Source organism: Vanderwaltozyma polyspora, genomic scaffold, assembly GCF_000150035.1.
Source record: "Vanderwaltozyma polyspora DSM 70294 KpolScaffold1032 genomic scaffold, whole genome shotgun sequence".
Lineage (NCBI taxonomy): Eukaryota > Fungi > Ascomycota > Saccharomycetes > Saccharomycetales > Saccharomycetaceae > Vanderwaltozyma > Vanderwaltozyma polyspora.
In genome coordinates this window covers 1-21,040 of record NW_001834683.1, presented here as the reverse complement: position 1 = coordinate 21,040, position 21,040 = coordinate 1, and the positions used below count along the sequence as shown (strand labels likewise).

General features: G+C 32.6%; 8 protein-coding genes and 1 non-coding gene across 9 annotated transcripts; 4 read left to right on the top strand and 5 right to left on the bottom strand.

The window, feature by feature from the left end:
* Positions 1–3,277: 3,277 nt before the first annotated feature.
* Kpol_1032trna1 lies at positions 3,278–3,350 on the top strand. The gene has a single exon. It is a non-coding gene; the product is annotated as a tRNA-Arg (tRNA).
* An 897-nt stretch (positions 3,351–4,247) lies between these two features.
* On the top strand, positions 4,248–5,279 carry Kpol_1032p8 (uncharacterized protein; the record flags this gene model as incomplete). Its single annotated transcript, XM_001646224.1, has 1 exon — positions 4,248–5,279. One exon carries the CDS (start codon positions 4,248–4,250, stop codon positions 5,277–5,279), a length of 1,032 nt encoding a protein of 343 aa, XP_001646274.1.
* A 569-nt stretch (positions 5,280–5,848) lies between these two features.
* DNL4 (DNA ligase (ATP) DNL4) lies at positions 5,849–8,746 on the top strand (the record flags this gene model as incomplete). The annotated part of the gene is made up of 1 exon (XM_001646223.1): positions 5,849–8,746. One exon carries the CDS (start codon positions 5,849–5,851, stop codon positions 8,744–8,746), a length of 2,898 nt encoding a protein of 965 aa, XP_001646273.1.
* Positions 8,747–8,917: 171 nt separating this feature from the next.
* On the bottom strand, positions 8,918–11,932 carry CIN8 (kinesin motor protein CIN8; the record flags this gene model as incomplete). The annotated part of the gene is made up of 1 exon (XM_001646222.1): positions 8,918–11,932. One exon carries the CDS (start codon positions 11,930–11,932, stop codon positions 8,918–8,920), a length of 3,015 nt encoding a protein of 1,004 aa, XP_001646272.1.
* A 698-nt stretch (positions 11,933–12,630) lies between these two features.
* Positions 12,631–14,673, bottom strand: Kpol_1032p5 (S8 family peptidase; the record flags this gene model as incomplete). The annotated part of the gene is made up of 1 exon (XM_001646221.1): positions 12,631–14,673. The coding sequence occupies one exon, from the start codon at positions 14,671–14,673 to the stop codon at positions 12,631–12,633; it is 2,043 nt and encodes a 680-aa protein (XP_001646271.1).
* A 1,203-nt stretch (positions 14,674–15,876) lies between these two features.
* Kpol_1032p4 (class II fumarate hydratase) lies at positions 15,877–17,280 on the bottom strand (the record flags this gene model as incomplete). The annotated part of the gene is made up of 1 exon (XM_001646220.1): positions 15,877–17,280. The coding sequence occupies one exon, from the start codon at positions 17,278–17,280 to the stop codon at positions 15,877–15,879; it is 1,404 nt and encodes a 467-aa protein (XP_001646270.1).
* A 505-nt stretch (positions 17,281–17,785) lies between these two features.
* On the bottom strand, positions 17,786–18,022 carry SOM1 (Som1p; the record flags this gene model as incomplete). Its single annotated transcript, XM_001646219.1, has 1 exon — positions 17,786–18,022. The coding sequence occupies one exon, from the start codon at positions 18,020–18,022 to the stop codon at positions 17,786–17,788; it is 237 nt and encodes a 78-aa protein (XP_001646269.1).
* A 350-nt stretch (positions 18,023–18,372) lies between these two features.
* Positions 18,373–19,992, top strand: PCM1 (phosphoacetylglucosamine mutase PCM1; the record flags this gene model as incomplete). The annotated part of the gene is made up of 1 exon (XM_001646218.1): positions 18,373–19,992. The coding sequence occupies one exon, from the start codon at positions 18,373–18,375 to the stop codon at positions 19,990–19,992; it is 1,620 nt and encodes a 539-aa protein (XP_001646268.1).
* Positions 19,993–20,275: 283 nt separating this feature from the next.
* Kpol_1032p1 (uncharacterized protein) lies at positions 20,276–21,016 on the bottom strand (the record flags this gene model as incomplete). Its single annotated transcript, XM_001646217.1, has 1 exon — positions 20,276–21,016. One exon carries the CDS (start codon positions 21,014–21,016, stop codon positions 20,276–20,278), a length of 741 nt encoding a protein of 246 aa, XP_001646267.1.
* Between the last annotated feature and the right edge of the window lie 24 nt (positions 21,017–21,040).

Below are 21,040 nucleotides of genomic sequence, written 5' to 3'. Positions count from 1 at the left end.
TATAAATAAATCTGCTTCTAATAATGTTAACCTAGTATTCTGAACTAATGTTAGAACATAAGATAAATTAAAACTAATTGTACCTAACTAAAATAAAGGATGCCACTTTTACGAATAAAATAAATTTATAATGCTACTTTATCAAGAGGATATATTTCTAATCTGAAGTTCTATTTTATTTTTGATTCTAGATATCAAGCTTCTGTCCAAATGTTCTGGTATTCTACTTGAATGTCAAGATCAGTCAATTGCTTGTTGCTATTGTCATAACGAACTTGAATATATATATATATATATAAGCGTTATATCACCTTTTTGAAATTTTCTGGTCATTCTGTACCAATTATAGTGGATCAACATATAAATGTAGTATATTCATAAATAATTTTCATTCAAAATCCATTCTAATATAATAAGGTTTCAATTTTCTAAAACAAGATAAAACTATGGATAGGCAACGTTAATAACTTAATACTGTATATTCTTTTCCATACAATTATTAATAGCTAACTGTAGTTACTTGGATTAATAATAATTAAGAGTAATTATACTACAAGTAAAAACATCTTGTAATCAAATGTCCAAAAGTTTAATTTCATATTTACGGTAATTTCTCAAACACATCTGTAGAAAGACAAAAGACCGAACCCAATACATAAGAAAAGGAACTTTATTAATAAGGGAAAACATCGTAGAACATTAAAAAAATATATTATCTTTCACTTAAACCGTTTTTAAAGGTTCGGAAACAAACGTTGAAGTATATTTTGAAAATATATTTATTTAGTAGTATTTGAAAATTTAAATAAATTTAATATGTTTTTTGATATATATCACGTGCCTACTTTATTTTCAAAATTCATTAGTTAGTTTCCAATTTATATACCCTTTTAAACGACATATATACCCTTGGAAATGTTATTATATGAATAATTATATGTTATGGTATAGATTATCTTTCAAATCATTAATTTTCTTTAAAAGTTTGAAATTAGTTGATTCATTTAATGAACTCTGATAATTTGCATATATCTAACAATAAATACCCATTCACGAACATCATTTATGCGACACAAACAACAAAAGTATAGGGATGGAATTGAAGAGCAAATATACTCTTATTCAGTATTTGTGGTCTATCCCCTCTATTTAAAGCTTTGAACATATTACCTCTTTTGAAACTATAGAATGTCTAAGGAATTAAATTCTAAGGAAAACTAGCCATAATATTTAAAAATTCACGAATATATTATATATCGGAAATTCCAAGCAATTAGTTAGATGATTGGATGTTTAAGTAAAGTGGTATAGCTATTCTGTATAGTAAAATTTTGTAGTCTCAATTTGACAAAGCAATACGTCACACGAGTAAACTATTGTTCTAAAGGATAATTATCGAGAAGGTCAAAGTTCTACTAAAAATAGTTTATTATAATTTTGTTCTTTAAGAGTGTGTGACACTTCAGCAAGTGAAAGAAAGTTCAAATATAATGGCAACAGTTTATCTATTTCCTTTTCCAGCATCACTCCCTAGATAATTCTAAGTATTATCCTAATGTAATCATACAACTGAAATTTTCCAGACTCTATTGTATAGTTCATAGAGAGGGAAGCACTAATTGAGTGACTTTTGCCAGGACTTTTAGGTTGGGTTATTTCTAGAGAAAATTATTATTCAGTTGTAATTGAAATGTTTTTTATTATCATGAAAAACTGATTTATAATCAACTGAACTAATGTTAATTCTAAATATCGCCACCACAATTAATGATTTAATGTTAAGTTTATGACTTTAGTTTCGTCACTCTACTTAAAAGCAGAAATATTACCATAAAACAAAGATATTCTTGAATCTGTCAAATAGAATCACTTCAGGAGTTTATAAGTTCACTAATATTTGCGATCGAGTAAGACAATATTATTTCCTTCTGAGTAATAACTAATTATCTTTGATTTTTATGGTAGTGTATTATATATTTTTAGAAATAAAAAATTACATAATAAATATTATCGTTCATCTAGCTATAGGATTTTAAAACTATTAGTAATGTAACAATTGAACAATTGATTTGAATCCATTTAAATTTTTTTATATTTATTATTAAATATGGGAAATTTGATGTCAAGTTAGAACAAAACTTTAAAAATTTAATAACATATTAAAAATATATTGAAACATCGTTTTTACCAAATTGAAATAACAAAATTTATAATAATAACAATTATACTAAATCAAGTATTTCAGAATAAAAAGATCAAATTCCTAGTATTGTTTATAAAAAAGTATAGTTTATACTATTTTGAGTTTCAACAAGTGTATTATTTCGAGACTACTTCGAGGTTACTTTGTACGAACCTTGACAGTAAAGACATGTAAAGACATGTGTGTCATTACAAGGTTGTTGCTTCCATATTATTAACATTGGTATTTAAAGAGATCATTGTATATTATTGTATATTATTTAGTATCTTACTTTGTACAACAAAAGTATATTTACTTTAGCTTACAGATCTCAACCCTTAAGATCCTATAGAATAAACGCCTAACAGCCTTCATTCTAACGTAAAACGAATTAAACATACAACTAAGTAATAATTAAAAGCATTATTAAGAGGCCAATCAATACACAAGAGTTCTAGCACGTGATAAAATGATTTTATAATATTTTTAAGTCGTATAAATACATTTAAGAAACTGAAAATTTCATAACTATATTGTCAAAATGGTAAGAGCTTTAAGCTTATGATGAGAGTAGATATACGTTAAATAGGTACGTTGACCTATTACTGAGGTCAGTGAGTGGTAACTCGCTCATCCTCTTGTAACAGAGTAGTCTATATAACATAAATAGTTTTATATATCGGAACTGAAAATTTGTTCCTTTTATATATTAGAGAAATCGATACATTCACCTTGTACGAAAAATAGCAATAGTGACATAAACTTTATCCTCGAGTATCCAGGTTAAAGTCACAACATATATCAATCAGTTGAGTTATATTTGTATATTTGTATATTTGTTTTCGTTTCTCTTCTTGAATCGTGAGTTCGTGATGTATTAAAGCTATGGTGTCAGGCTGTGAAACTAGGAAAATTAGTCGTAGTTACAAGAATTTATATTATTGGGTACCTATCACACTTAAAATCAATAGCATTAGCAAAAATAATTTACCCTATTATGTCAGTCTGTTCCACAATATCATTAGGAGAGAAAAATTTAATACACAAATGATATTGGCAACAAATAGAAATTGCCACCAAAAAATAAAAATCTTGTTCCTCGTGGCCCAATGGTCACGGCGTCTGGCTACGAACCAGAAGATTCCAGGTTCGAGTCCTGGCGGGGAAGATTTCTTTTTTAGCCTTTATTTTATGTTTTTTCCTCTCTATACAATCATACACTACTTTTACACAATGCTTTCTTTGATCATATAATAATGATTTTATCATACAGAGAAACCGTCGATACAAAATATAACAAATCCAATTTTCGAGGTATTTGCTGACATTGGTCATGTGACTTTTTCTTATAAAGCCATATTACCATGTCTCACGAGTGTTTGTCCGAACCGAAAACTCTTCAAGGTATCTTGAAGTATAAAAGAAGAATATATATAGTAATATAACAAGTAACTATGTATAAAACTAAAAGAACGATCCAGTTATCTAGTAACAGAGTGACCACAATGAGCCAACGTAATACTACAAACCAGTAGTATTCAATTTTTTCACAGCAGGTAATGCTGTCTCTAATCAATTTGCTACGGTATATATCATCATATCACTTTATTACCCATTGGGAACTTGGCTTGATTCACTAAAATGCGCGTAGAAATAGTGGAACAATCTCTTCAGAAACCCGTGGAAACCCGAAGAATATTCTATTCTATCTATCATCATCTAGGTAGACGTTTCTTTAAGCCTCTCTCTTCTTTTCTTTCTCAGTATAATGTGAAATAAGTATTATTGCTTATAGTATTATAGAAGTAATTAAAATGTATAATAATGATTCAATGATCAATATAAAATACATCACAATACAGTTGTATATTAATGAGTTTTATGAAATAAGAATCTAGGGCAATCGTAATCCAAGTATTTTTTTGGTGTTAATATAATATAATATAATATAATATAGTACATTATAGTATATACTATAAGTTTCTTCAAATATAACAGAGAACGGTTTTGTAATCAAAAGGTTTATTAGTAAATCTGATTTTAATTTATAAGGAAGTAAGAGAAAATGAGTTTAAATAATAAGGACTTTGGGGCCTTAATTGTTAATTATTTACATAAGATTATTGATGGTAAAGAAGTTTCTGAAGATAATGCCGAATCTTTAAATGTCGCAATTGACTGTATATCTGATGTATTTGAACTTGATCCAACATCTGAAGAGAAAATTATAAATGATGTATTTAATAAGAGTGATTTAAAAACAATAACGTTAAAGGGATTGGGTCTACAGAACGTATCTGATGTTGTTGAATTAGAGGTGAAAAATGAAGAAATAAGTGAAGACAAAAAAAAGGAAGCTGAAGCTCTTAAGTTAGAAGGTAATAAGCAAATGAGTTTGAAAAATTATAAAAGTGCTATTGATAAATATTCAAAAGCGATTGAAATATATCCTTCAAATCCTTTTTACTATTCTAACAGAGCTGCTGCTTATCAAATGATTGAAGATTTTACCAATGCTGTTCTTGATGCCAATACCGCAATTAAATTAGATCCAACATATTCAAAGGCTTACTCAAGATTGGGTGCTGCAAAATTAGCTGAAGGCAATAACGAAGATGCTGTACATGCCTTCAAGAAAGTATTGGAATTAGAAGGTGATAAATCAACTGAAGTTATGAAAAATGATTACGAGAATGCAAAAAAATTAGTCCAAACATTTGTTACTTTGAACAAAAATGTCCCTGACCCATCAGGTCCTCCTCCTTTGAATACAACCGATGTGTTAACCGATATTGCTACTGTTCTAGGAAGCAGTTTTGGTAGTTTAATGAACAATACCCAAATGATGCAAAGAGCTCAACAGATGATGCAAACCCAAAACCCAGAAATGATGCAACAAGTAGAAGGCTTAATGCAAAATCCTGTTGTGAGACAATTCGCAGAAAATGTTGCTAATGGGAATGGTCCTGGTGGACTATCAGATGTTTTAAATAATCCATCTGTAAAGGAAGTTGCAAATGGTTTAATGAATGGGTATAATGTAGCATCAAGCGTTACTGTCGAAGAGCCTGAATCAAAAAACCCAGAAAAACAGTAAAAGATACATGATAAGATAGGATCAATTTCATTGTATTACTGAGATAAACCTACAAGGATAAAATGAGTCTAGATATTTAATCAATTATACAAAACCTAAATGCAAAGGAAGCACGCACATATATATCAAGAAGAATATTCGAACATTTATATAAAATATTTATAATGAGACTGAGCTCTGTCATGAAGAAAAATATAGTCAATCCAATATCACTAATTATATCAAATTAAGGTTGTTTCTTTTAAATATTACATTTTAGCAAATTATTGAAAAAGTGTGGAACCTATAATATGTATCCTTTTAACATACCTTCCGTTTCGTTATTAATGGCATTTTTCGATCTTTTGAACAAATGAATATCAAATATTTTAACAGTGAAAATACCTAAGGTTTAAAAAGTTAAAAGCGTAAAAAAAAGGTAAATTGAAACATGATCAGAAATTTCTAGTACAGAATCGTTCAATCATCATATTTTATATACAGTTCTATAACATAAAAAGCTTAGGTATGCTTTCGACCATTTATTATTTTTGCTGCTGTCAATAGTAACATAATTTATGATATGATATATGAGAAATCCAACTCCAATTCTTGTCAGTACCAATACCAACACCAATGCCACTTTTACTTCAAAAGCTGATACTAATGATATAGAAGAACCTCATAATTTTTCACCTTCACCAGACTTCAAATGGTTATGCGATGAGTTATTTGTAAAGTTAGATCAAATACAGTTTCGACCAAAGGAACTGAATGGTTCAAAACCCAAATATATCGAATATTATGATATTATTAACAATTTCATTGATATATGGAGAAGAACAGTCGGAAATGATATATATCCAGCACTAATTTTAACAATTCCATATAGAGATAGACGAATGTATAATATCAAAGAATCCAAGCTAATAAGAATTGTTTGTGATTATTTGAAATTGCCAAAGAATTCCGAAACAGAAAGAAGATTAATGAGGTGGAAACATAGAGCTGATAGAAATGTAAGATTATCTACATTCTGTGTGGAAGAGATTAAAAAGAGGAAAGGTGAGCCAAGAGAGAAGATTAAAATAACAATCGATAAATTAAACGAATGTCTTGACAATTTGGTTCTCGAAAGAGGTTATAAAGGTTCAAAGTCACAAAAGATTTCAGAGTCAGAAACTTTCAAATTTTGCTTTGAAAATATGACTTATGTTGAATTAAAATATTTTTTTGATATATTATTGAAAGATAAAATAGTAGGCGGTCTAGAACACAAATTTCTAAATTGTTGGCATCCTGATGCCCAGGATTACTTAAGTGTCGTGTCTGATCTTAAAATAGTCTCTTCAAAATTATGGAATCCTGAATTTCGATTGAAGTATGATGACTTGACTATAAATATCGATCATGCTTTTACACCTGAAACAGCAAAGAGACTAACATATTCATATGATACCATTGCAAGAAGATTAAAAAATGATTTTTTTATTGAAGAAAAAATGGATGGAGAAAGAATTCAATTGCACTACATGAACTATGGAGCAAAATTGAAATTTCTTAGTAGAAGAGGTTTGGATTATAGTTACCTATATGGGGATAACAGAAATAATGGTGCCATTGGGAGATACTTAAACTTTCATAAAGATGTCAAGGAATGCATCCTTGATGGTGAAATGGTAACTTACGATTCTGTAAAAAATTGTATTCTTCCATTCGGTTTAGTTAAAAGTAGTGCAATGCAGTCACTTTCTGTTTCCGATATCGAACCGGATGGGTACCATCCATTGTATATGGCATTTGATTTGGTATATCTAAATGGTTCTTCTCTTTCAACACTTCCGCTTCATCAAAGGAAAAACTATCTTGATAAACTATTAATACCCTGTCCTGATTTTGTAGAAATCCTTCCAGCTCTACATTGTAATGACAGTTCACTGATCAAATCATCCCTGGAAAAAGCGATTGAGCTAGGATCTGAGGGAATAATCTTAAAGCGCTTTGATTCACAATATTTAGTTGCAAAGAGAAGTGACGATTGGATTAAGATTAAACCAGAATATCTAGAACAATTTGGAGAAAATATGGATTTAATAGTGATAGGTAGAGATCCAGGGAAAAAGGATTCCCTTATGTGTGGCCTAATACTTACTGGCGATAATGAGCCAGAAGAGATCACCAGCTTAGATTCTAATCCAACTGATACCGCAGAATCTTTTTTGAAACCTGATAAAAGAAAGATTATTTCATTCTGCAATATTGCCAATGGCATATCTCAAAAAGAATTTAGAGATATCGACAGATATACATTTGGTCATTGGATAAAGTTTGATGATGAACTACCTCCACAAGACCTCTTTGAGTTTGGAACCAAGCATCCGATAGAATGGATATATCCGGAGCATTCGGTAGTTCTTGAGATCAAGGCGCGTTCATTAGAGACAAATGAATCGGCAAGAATAAAATACGGTACTGGTAGCACCTTATTTGGAGGGTACTGCCGACAGATTAGATACGATAAGGACTGGGTTTCTTGTTTCACTTATAACGAGTTTATGGAATCAAGAAATCTTAAAAATGCGCTTGTAAATTATCCTGATAATAAGAATCTAATTGGAAGGAAAAAACGTCCAAAAAAACGTATGTTTAATTCCCTTACTGAGATTTTTGAGAATACGAAAGATGCGCCAGATGAATCAAATGTTATTTTTAGGGGACTTCATTTTTATGTAATATCTGACTATATTGATGAAACTGACGGTTCTAGACTATCAAAAAGTGACTTATGCAATTTAGTATTAGAGCATAATGGAAAATTAGTGCACAATCCAATATCCAGAATTGACATTCTTAATAGACTGAGGATAATATCAATGAAGTATACTAGAGAAACTACGTCATTAATAGAGAGAGGATATGATATTATTCACCCTCAATGGATTTTAGATTGTATCTCCAACAGAAAATTGGTACGGCTTCTACCATCACATTGTTTTAATGTATCATCGTCCTTAATGGAAGTTACGAAAACTAGGGTAGATAGATATGGCGATAGCTATGAAACCTCCTTAACAGAAAAAGATTTTGAAATTTTAATTAATAGGCAGGTATTGAAAAGTGAAAGTGCAGACAAGCGCATTACTGAAGGTGAAAACCATTTGAAAATTCCAATTTTACTTTTCTGTAATAGGCGATTTTTTATTCCAGAAACCTTACCTTCAACTCCCATATATGAGCTTAAATCAAAAGTTGAACTTTATGGGGGGAAACTTGTCAATAAGATATCTGACTGTAATGTAATAGTATTTACAAACACACACACTGAAAATAGGAAAGAGGTTATGAAGAAAATTAGGAGGGCCTTGGTTTGCTTAGATCCTAATTCGATGCAAGTCCCTGTGTTGCCCAGAATTGTGGACGCAAATTGGATCGATGCCTGTATTTCAGAATGTGTTCAAGTTCCCGAAGAAGATTATCCTGCTGTATAACGTTAGTATAATTTAATGAAATATCTTAATGTTACAATTGTCTGTTTTACGAAATTTATCTCTATGTAAAAATATAAACTATCAATTATTAATATTACAATTAATCATTTAGGTACTGAATCAGTATGATGTAGCTCATCATCATTTTCTGGTAAAATTTATAGAAAATAATTATTTAATTTTTTGAACTTTTGTAGCAATTGGGTCCATATCTTCGGTTGAATTTAGACGTTTTTGATATTTAGATGCTTGAATCTTTTTAGCAGATGAATTAACAACAACCTTTGATGGACTTAAGACATGATTATTTTTATTTTCTGAGAAAAAAATTGGACTAAGTGGGAGCATCTCAACACGATCCAAAGAAATATCTCCATCCTTATTCTGTTTCATTAAGTTGGTACTTTCATCCAACCTCGATATTGTATTTGCTGTGTTATACTTTTCAAAAGCTGAGTGAATAGACTCACTCAATTTATCGAAGGCATTAATAGAACTTTCATTCATAGTAATAGACTCATTTAGATGGCTTTCAAGTTTTGAATTTTTCTCCATCATTTCTGTAAATTGTTGACCTATCCTTTTACTATTTTCTGTTAACTTTGTTGATCTACTTGTATTATCCGTATATTTTCGCATTTGTGAGACATGGTCATCTACTAGATCTGAAGTTGAGGTAACTGAAGTCTTCATATTGGATAATAAAGCACTTATGTCACCGAAGTATTTATTATTTAGTGAATCACATTTATTAATCATCTCAAATGAATCTTCCCATTTCTTTTTCTTTGGTGCGAATAATTCCATCTCACTTTTCACAATATCAGAAGTTGTATTTTTTAAGCTATCAATTATGATATTCCTACTTTCTTCCAAGTAAAGCTCTAGCCCAGTTTTTAGTTGTTCCACGATGCCAGTTGAAGCCCTTCTTATATTATCATATGTTTTTTCTATATGTTCATTCAAAATTTCTTCATGATCACTTTTAAAAAATGAGCCATTTAGATATTGCTTTAGGTCATTATGTTCAATATTTAGTTCAGAGATACTGATTGAAAGCTGTTCATTATACAAATCACTGATCTTCTGCATTTTTATTATATCATCATTTAAGGAACCTAAAAGTATTGGAGATTCTTTCATTAGTTGCTCCATACAATCCTTATACACGTGATTTGCTTCTGCTTGTGTCGTGTCTATAATGCTCTTAACTTCATCCTTTATTTTTTCTATGTTCATCCCAAGATCTGTATTGTTAATTACAATTTTCTTGTTGATCCTTTCAAGATTTTCAATCAATAAAGACTTCAACCTCAACAGTTCTTCATTGAATATTTGTTTCATCTTTGCTTGAGTAACTTGTTCTCTTTCTGAATGATATTTGATTGTTGCCTGCATTTCAATTGATTTTGACTTCAGTTTTAAGATTAAATCCACCAATGTTTGTTCTTTTCGATGCTGTTTTTCTATACTATCATGAAGATGACTTATAGAATCTTTCATGCTTTGTAGTTTAATTTTTTGCAAATTATGCACTTCGTTGGATGCCTTTTTATCTTTCAATAGCAAGCCATTTTGAGTCGTTAGTCCATCTATTACACGTTTACATTCTTGAACTTCAGTTTTGTAGCTTTCCAAATCATTTGTAAGTTCTTTGTAGTGAATTTGGCTCATATATACACCATCCCTAGATTTGGTTGATAACAAATCTGCCTTTACTTTTGCCAATTCACTCGCTATATTCTTCACCAGAATATCTTTAGTTATAATCGAACCCAGTTGTGGTTTATTTTTGATACTTTTAGCTTTTGCTGCATACTCCAGAGTACTACAAGTTTCTTCTGAATTCAATTTTGCCGGTGAAATAGTAGCAATCAAAGCGGTTTTGGTATTTCCACCTAAAGAATCTTGTAACAATCTTGTGAGTTTAGATTCACGAAATGGGATATGAATGTTTTTATCAGCTAATGAATTGATAACTCTACCTAGTGTCAATAAACTCTGGTTTATTGAACCAGCTTCTTTTGCACGCTGATTCTGAGCACCAGACCTACTGATATTTTCAGAACCTGCAAGGTCTACTAAATTCATTTTTGATATTCTAAAGATCTTGCCGTCATGCTCTTTGTATAAATTTATTGTAAAAATAGTATGGGATCTACTTGAGAAATCATTCATTTTGGTAGATGCAACCTGTCTATATTGCAACCCTCTTTGTAATAACTCTATACCCTCCTTGGCACTTGTAATATGAAACTCTTTCAGGTTTTGAATATATATCCCTGTTTGCTTATCTGGTGAAACAGTAGATGAAGTATATGCTGATGAAGTCGATGAAGACGAAGATGAAGATGAGGATGCAATAGTATCGTTACTTGTATTTAAATTTGAAGACGATGGCTTCAAAAATGCATTATTTGAGGATGACAATCTGCTTCGTATCCTATTATTTCCTAATATTGGTTGTGGTCTACTTTTTGAAGAATTTGATGGTGAAGTTGACCTTCCATTAGTATTATTATTGTTATTATTATTATTATTGTTGTTATTATTATTAGTACCAGTATTGGTACTAGTATTAGTTTTATTATATTCACTCACTTTCCGAATTTGCGAAGCGTTAGAATCAAAAATCCTCAATTTCTTTGCTGTTGAATTAATAGCTTGACATTCATCTAGTAAATCTTTTAGTTCTTCATTATACAATTCTATAAATGAACACTTTATAATATAGTCATCATTTTGAAATTCCATTGCATCAAAAAGTTTAAAAAGCACTCTTGGAATGATCCCAGCAGAATCACTCAATTCACCATTATAAAGCCTTTCATCACCCGTCATTGTGTATGTTTTACCTGTGGAGGTCATACCATATACTAATACGGTACAATTATAACCTCTAATAAAATCATTAAATAAAGGTTCTGCAACTTCTTCAAAAATTAATCTCTGATTAGCACTAGGACCAAACACTTTATCAACCGTATATGTTTTGGAATTCATCTGACCAGCAATTCCAACATCCTCTGTAGTATTAATAGCTATTTCACTAGATCCAGCAACATCTGGTACAGAAACCACTACTGAACTCTTAGCCTTAATCTCACGCTCATTTCGACCTCGACATCTAACGGCAACTATAATATTCAACTCGTCTCCATTACCCTTATCAGGATCCAAAGACATCGTTTCAGGGTCTCTTTAATTCTCTTGAACTACCAGGACCTCTTGTATCTTCTTATGTTTACTCTTTATTACTTTGATCTCAATCTTTTAAATGTTTTCATCCCAAAAGTTTCGTGTTTCAAAAACAGAGACAAACATTTGGTGCTCAGTCACGTGTTGGAGACTTGAACCAAAAAGTCTAGTTAGATCAACATAGTGAATAAACAACCATATTTAAGTCAACAATACAGCAATATTCAAGAAATTAAATATATTTCATATATTACATTAACTACAAGATCCATTCCTCTTTTGGGAACTATTAGAAGGAGCAAATACATATAAATAAAATTAACATACAACAAAATTAACATACAACAAAATTCAATAAAGTATTTAAAAAACCACATATTATATAGAATGTTACCACTAAAATCTATTTATTTTGCTTCCATTCAGTTTCTAGTCTAAATGGTTCATAAGAACTGAGTATGATTGAATAGAAACTCGAAAGCAAAAAAGAATCTGCCAAACAGAGAAAAATATAGATGCCATTATTGCCGGGGCCAGGGTTTGGATCCTATTTGGTTAAACATTCCTTCAAATCAGAGAGACAATAAAATATTAAGACTAAAAAAATATTAAAAAGGAATTGGAGGGGGGGGGGGGAATGGGATAAAAAAATTGACAAAAATGCGTTGACTAGTAGCATTAGGCTATTAGAACAGGTCCATTCTTTCAAATACTTGTTGGATACCATTCAACCAGGTGTCTGCAATCCATTGAGCAGAGTCTACCAAATCTTCTAGTTCGAATTCTTTAGCTCTTTCGTTAGGTTCAGCAGAACTCTCAGACTTTGGCTTCCAGAAATCACTTATATTGTGACCTGCATTGTAGACCAATAAGTTTGGAGTCTTTTCTGGAAGATCTTGGAACAAATTCTTGGTACTGTAGGCAATTAGTTTCTTCTTCAATTGTGCTGGTGAAATACTGTTGGATCCACTGCTGAAAAATTCACTATCAGCATCTGGTTGCATGGATAAAAAGTAACTTAACAAACCGGCGACATGAGGAGAAGCCATTGAAGTACCTGACAATGTAGCAGTAGCTTCATCTGAACCAATGTAGGTAGATAAGATGTTCAAACCTGGAGCGAACACGTCTACACATTTACCCCAATTTGAAAAGTATGCTCTATCATCACTCAATGTTGAGGCACCAACAGTAATAGCATTTTCAGATGCTGCTGGTGAACTATTGCATGCGTCTTGATTTTCGTTACCTGCTGCAACTGCGAAATGGATACCAGACTTGACAGCGGCATCAACAGCTAAATCCAACGAACGAGACTTACCACCACCTAGAGACATGTTTGCAGTAGAACCCTTGAAACCCTTCTTCTTTTCACGTAGTGCCTTTTGATGGGAGAAAGCAGCATATTCGACACCTTTCAATACATCAGACATGGTACCGGAACCATCTGATCTCAAAACCTTAACAGCAACCACTTCAGCATTCTTAGCAACACCATAGTTTTTGGATGCAATAGTACCTGCACAGTGAGTACCATGCCCGTTACCATCGACATCTTGATCGTTTTCTGGAATAGTCTTACCCCATACGGCTCTACCGCCGAATTCTTTGTGTTTAATGTTGATACCTGTATCAATCACATAGGCAGTGACACCTTCACCAGCAACGTCATCGTACAAGTACTTGTTGTAGCTTCCCAAGTTTAGGCCATCTCTATGGGAGATACGAGCTAAACCCCAAGGGGCGTTATTTTGAGTGTCAACTTCGTTTGCATGGACAATAGAGTCTTGTTCGACAAAGTCGACAATAGGACTCAATCTAATGAACTGAACAAGCTGTTCGTTGAAGTGACCAATATAACCATGGAATAAGTTTGCGACGTTGAAAGCTTCTTCGATACCGCCCAAAATAGAGCTAGAGGTTTCGTCTGATACAGAGGCGTATTGGAATTGTGCTCTTGCAATCAAGTCCTTATGTATTTGCATATCCTTAACGGAGACATCTTTCTTGAATACGATGATGTATTTATTTGGGATTACCAAATTTTCATATTTGGTATTTTCCATTGAGTGTAGGGGAGCGTACTTGACCTTTTCACCACTCTTTTCAGCACTTTCGAAGATTTGTTGAGTGACAGAGTCAACGATGTCATCATCTTCTTTAATGTTGTAAACAGGTTGTTTTGGTGGGTTGTGTTTTCTTCCATCAGAAGGTTTAGAGTCGTCATCATGGTGGTGACCATGTTTGCCATGTTTACCATGTTTGCCATGCTTACCGTGATGGTGGTCATCCTCATCGTCGTCATCATGGTGGTGACCATGTTTACCATGTTTGCCATGCTTACCGTGATGGTGGTCATCCTCATCGTCGTCATCATGGTGGTGACCATGTTTACCGTGTTTGCCATGCTTACCATGTTTACCATGCTTACCGTGGTGGTGGTCATCCTCGTCATCATCACTTTCATCACTTTCATCACCACTTTCAACATGGTGGACTTTTTTCACAATCTTCCCCTTTTTATTGGACCCAAAATCCAATTTCACAGCTACAGTCCCACATTCAACACCACCCCGTCTGGAACCTAGAACGACACCTTCATCTTTAGGATTTCCAACCTTTGCAAGTAATTTCTTGTCATCTAAATCACGGGCAAACTCTGGAATCACCAAAGAACTACCCAAAGTTGCCAATGTAGCAACTGAAACTAAAGTCTTATCTAGCTTCATATTCCTTCTCAATATCAGAATACAAAGTCCTACCGATATTAATCAAACCCAAAAAAAATAAAATCAAACTCCTAAACACAAACCCATATACTAAACCACTAAACTCTAAACTATTATCAAAAATCCTTTTAAACTTTAAATAACAAATATCAATCGTTTTATATCAATCAAGTCCTTATCCTTTTCCCAAACCAAACCTTTCTTGTTTCCCGTTTCCCTCTTTATTGAATAAAGAGACAAAACATCGAAATCCACCTCCTTTGCTATCTCGTGATTTTTGGTTGCTCTCTCTGCTCTCATTCGCACCACACTTTGAACTTGGACCACCATTCTGACTGGATTGTCCCTGTTATACCGCAACATCGATGAGATCACTATTTCCTCATCAAATGAAAAAGTACAAGTGCAAGTGCGAGTGCAAGTGCAAGTGCAAGTGCAAGTGCAAGTAGAAACCAAGCCAAGCCAAGCCCATCTCATCTCATCTCATCTCATCTCATCTCATCAACTGTCTGTTCCTTCTTGTTGCATCCATGCACATTACTCCAAACAGGGTGTCTTAACACATATACACCCATGCTATGGTGATGGCATTTTCACTCAGCAACTGAAACATCTAGTCCAAGCCTCTTAAATTCATATAAACTATTGTTATTCCCTCTCTCTTGGCACTTCGACCACATTCTAATCCTTCATTGGTTATGTGCTTGGCATTTTAGTTTTACTGTTTACTGTTTACTGTTTACTGTTTACTGTTTAATGTTCTCGTTATGTGATGTGGATTTAGTAATATCCTGTTAATGTTCACTGCAAGCCACAATTCAACTCTACTCTACTCTTGACACTTCTTCTCTAAACCTACAACATTTTTACTTTACACATTTACAATTACAATTACACTTACAAGTACAAGTACAATCACACTGTAATTTTAAAGTTTCTATCGTTGCTCTGTACTCCCCCCACCCCCACCCAGTTGGTGTCCAGGCTTGGCAATTGCTGCTACACATATACTGAATATATTCTCTTATTACACACAACTGATATATTCTTGTTTCTATATATAAACATATTTTTGCATTCTTTAGATTTTGAAATCTCAAATACATAACAATGCAATGAATGTATATTAAAACATAATTTGAAAATGAAAATGAAAATGAAAATAAACAAACAAAAACTCTCGATTCTTTTCAAATTCAATTACTATGATGGTCCTAACATCTTCTCTGGCACTACCCATTCGTCAAACTCATCTTCAGTCAATACACCTAATTCTAAAGCAGATTCTTTTAATGTAATACCTTTCTTATGTGCATTCTTAGCCACTTTTGTTGCTGAATCATACCCAATTTTAGGATTCAATGCTGTTACTAACATCAACGATTCATGTAATAATTTATTGATCTTATCCTCATTGGCTTGAATCCCTTCGACACAATGGATAGTAAATGAATGACATGCATCTCCTAATAGTCTAATCGAACTCAATAAATTAGATATCATCACTGGCTTGAAAACGTTCAATTCAAATTGCCCAGATGCTCCTGCAAATGTAATGGCTGCATTGTTACCCATCACTTGAACACATACTTGTGTCATAGCTTCATTTTGAGTCGGATTAACTTTACCAGGCATGATTGAAGATCCAGGTTCGTTTTCAGGTAATGACAGTTCACCGTATCCACAACGAGGACCTGATCCTAAATATCTGATATCTTGAGCAATCTTGAATAATGAACATGCTACTGTGTTCAATGCTCCACTAGATTCAACAATTGCATCATGTGCGGCAAGTGCTTCAAATTTATTTGGAGCAGTCTTAAATTCAATTCCTGTCTCTTTAGAGACTTGTTCAGCAATACGTTCAGCAAACCCAATTTTAGTGTTTAATCCAGTACCCACAGCGGTACCACCTTGTGCCAAGAATTTTAAATTGATCAATGAATGTTCAATACGTGCAATGCCATTGATCAATTGTTGAACGTATCCGCTAAATTCTTGACCTAATGTCAAAGGTGTGGCATCTTGTAGATGTGTTCTACCAATCTTAACAATATGTTCGAATTCTTTGGACTTGTTTGCCAATGCATCTTTCAATTCAGTCATCTTAGGTATCAAATGATGAGTAATCTCAGTCACTGCAGCAATATGCATCACTGTTGGAAAAGTGTCATTTGAGGATTGAGCCATATTACAGTGATTATTTGGATGTATCTCTTTAGAACCCATAATACCACCTTTTAACTCAATAGCACGGTTGGAGATAACCTCATTAGCATTCATATTGGATTGAGTACCTGATCCAGTTTGGAAAACAACTAATGGGAAGTGTTCATTCAATTTCCCTTCAATAACTTCATCTGCAGCTTGTTGAATTAATTTAGAGATTCCTGCATCTAGAATACCAAACTCTTCATTGACAATTGCAGCACTCTTCTTCAAAACACCAAAGGCCTTAACAACTGGCTCTGGCATACGTTCCCTTGGACCACCAATCTTGAAGTTCTCATACGAACGTTGAGTTTGAGCACCCCAATATTTATCAGCTGGTACCTTAATCTCACCAAACCCATCAGTTTCTAATCTAAATCCGTTAGGAAAACTCATCTTAATAAAGTCAAAGTCTCGAGTGGAATCAACGAGTATATCAAGTCCCAATCCAATCGATATCTATGTCAATGTTCAAACTTTAAATGACCAATTAAACTTAAATCGTCAAAGGTTGGGTTCGTCTTATACAGTCAAAAGCTTTTCAAAAAAGGTACGAGGGCAATTAAAGACAATGCATTGAAATATTAATGCAACGATAGCAACCAACAGGACAACTAATAGGTCCAATGATAGCGATGTTGGTGGAAAGATAAATATATGATATTTCGTCAGATCCAGACATCATATACAGTTGAAGTGTATAATTAAAGAATATATATATATATGTGTATGCGTATTATATAAATATAAAAGGAACATAATATTGCAATAGTGTAAGAAAAGTCCCAAAACTGAGAACCTTTGTTGAAGTGAAAACGATGGGAACTATTAGAAAGCCTTGCAAGCAGTTGTAACTGCTTTCTATCAACCATATTTATGAATATATGACGTTTTTATTCGTTCATTTATCATTATTAGTAAAACGATCAGTCACTTCAATTCTAATCCCTGAACATTCTTCAAACAGTCTTTTAAAAGGCAAACAGATATACTCTCCTTCATAAGAATTCTCAAACCGACATTGAAACTGTGTTATCGATGTCAATGTACATTTTCCCTTCTTGTTATCCACCATTGTTAAGCATTTTTTACCTCTTAAAACCTCTTCTCGACTTTGAATAGGAGTTGGAGGTGCCATTATACAATTACCTTTGATCTGTTACAAGAATAACAACATTCACCAACCTGCCCCTTGATCAATCATAAAACAATGTAGTCTTCTAATCTATAAAGAGTGAAATTTAAATCCCATAAGTCTGTCTGGTGGGTTAAAATCTTGATATCTGATGGTATCTTTAATGTTTAAATCGAGTTAAGAAAGCTTTAAAAAACAAATATCGATGTTTGTAATTGAAGATTTGGATAAAAGATTTGGAGAAATAGGTTTAAAGATCGACGATTTGGTCAGTGATTGATTCATTGACTGTTGGAAGAGAGAGTTAAGTTGTGTTCAAATACAATTGTCAAGTTTTTATTTGTGTTTAAAGGATGAATTCGAAGTTATTTGAGAAATATTGTACCACTAAGGATCATAAATATGTTTATGGAACTGCAGGATTTCGTGACAATGCTTCAATTCTGAATACTGTCATGTTTACAACTGGTATTGTTGCTTGTCTGAGGTCTATCTCATTAGGTGGTAAAGCAGTTGGTGTTATGATCACTGCGTCTCATAATCCTCCAGAAGATAATGGTGTCAAAATTGTCGAACCTAATGGTGCGATGCTAGATCAATCTTGGGAACCAATGGCTACTGAATTGGCAAATATTGCAGCAAATTCTACTTTTGACGATTTGAAGGCATACGTCGAAGAAAAGGTTAAAAAATTCAGTCCTGAATCAGGATCAAAAGTTCAACCAGTTGTTGTTGTTGGCCGTGATTCAAGAGAATCTGGTTCTTATTTATTAGAATGTTTATTAGCAAGCGCAGAGAATTATATGAATGCAAAAATAATTAATTATGGATTGTTGACCACCCCTCAATTACATTTCTTAACTAATGAGATAAATGTTAAGAAATCTTATGCTGTACAAGAGTCAAGTTATTATAACTACTTTATTGAATCTTGGAATAAAATAACAGCTTTGCATAATATTACCGATTTGTATTGTTCAAGTTTAACCATTGATACTGCGAATGGTATCGGTGGCCCTAAAATTCAAGAATTGTTGAAATCATGGCCATTTGCTAGTAAAGTTACATTGGTAAATAATGAATGGGAAAAGCCTGATTTATTAAATAAGAATTGTGGTGCTGATTTTGTGAAAACTAATCAAAAGCTACCAAATGGTGTCTCAGGAAATTCTACTGAAAATGATTTATATTGTTCTTACGATGGTGACGCCGATAGAATCGTTTTTTATTTTCAAGATCAAGACAAACAATTCCATTTGTTAGATGGGGATAAAATATCTACATTATTTGCCAAATTAATTGCCAAATTATTAAACGATGCTAATCTAAATTCAAAAATATCCTTGGGTGTTGTGCAAACTGCATATGCTAATGGAAGTTCGACGAATTATTTACAAGGTACATTAAATGTTCCTGTTAGTTGCGCAAAAACAGGTGTTAAACATTTGCACCATGAAGCTGTAACAAATTATGATATTGGAGTTTATTTTGAAGCTAACGGTCATGGTACAATAATATTTTCAGACCATTTCTACCAAGTATGTGAGAAAGAATTGAAAGCTAATTCAGAATCAATTGCGGTAAACACATTGGTCGCATTATCTCATTTAATCAATCAAACTGTTGGTGATGCTATTTCTGATATGTTAGGTGTTTTATCTGTATTATCAATAATGAAACTTTCGTCCCAGCAATGGGATAATGAATATACAGACTTACCAAATCTATTAACTAAGGTCATTGTTCCAGATAGATCAGTTTTTATCACAACTGACCAAGAAAGGAAGCTTTTATCTCCAGAAGGACTACAATCTAAAATTGATAAAGCAATTTCAGAATTTAGTAATGGTAGATCTTTTGTAAGAGCCAGTGGTACTGAAGATGCTGTAAGAGTGTATGCAGAAGCTTCTTCTCAAGAAGAGGCCAAGGAATTGAATGCCCTTGTAACCAAATTGGTTAAAGAAAGCGTCTAAATATATTTACCTGACAATATCTCAATTTTAGCAAAAATTTCCCCAAAAGGAAGATTCTTTTGAGTATTGCCAAATGTCATCAATCATATATTTATATACATACATAGATATATCTACCAAGTTTTATAATTTTCTCCCTATAAACTTGATGTTTTGCCGGCAAATGACTAGATTTATTAAAAAACATTAATCCATGCCTAAAATATTTAGAGCTTGAACATTCAAATTACATCATGGCAATAAGACCAGTGTAGTAGAAATTAAATATTGCTATTGAACTATATCAGTTTTCTATAAATGTCCTGAAGCATTCAACAAATGAGTCCATATATTTGGTTTCTGTATAGTGAATTGAAATACTCATTGCAGAGTTGCTATTTGTAATATACGATAAAGACATGCTTTCGTTTGGGGATAGCCCTTCTGTTACTTTTAGATCATGGAAGGAGTAACCATTTGGGTTTTGTTCTGTTGTCGTAAAAGGTATGTCAGTCAAATCATTGATTTGAATTACTTTAGAATCAGAAATTTGAGAATTAATTGAGGAAAAATTGAATGGGCAGTTATTTCTTTTAAAATGCTTCGCCATGGATTGAAGCTTATTACTCAATTCCTCAGTAACAAAATCTGTAACCTTACGAAATTGAATCTCTAATATGTCACCATTCTTTATACTTTCAGAGTCAGTGTCTTTGTAATGTTTGTCATCTATGAGTTTCAAAGGACAATCAACGATAATGTTCTTTTTTAATATCCCGAATTGAGAGGAATCGTCCACTATTGGTTTCATATCAACACCTATCGAGAATCTTATATTTCCATCAAAATTTTGAATGTTTGGCTTTGTACATAACATCACAATACCACAGATGACACTTCTTAGGCATATTCGCCCTTTTCTAATTAGCGCTTTCAAACGATTAAATCTTTCAGCAGCTATAGTTCCAAATAACACCCTATTATAAATGTATGAATCTTTCCTTAGATCAACAGAGCTTTGTAACTCCTCGGCAACTCCCTTCATGGTTGGATTGAGTTTTAGAAGTTA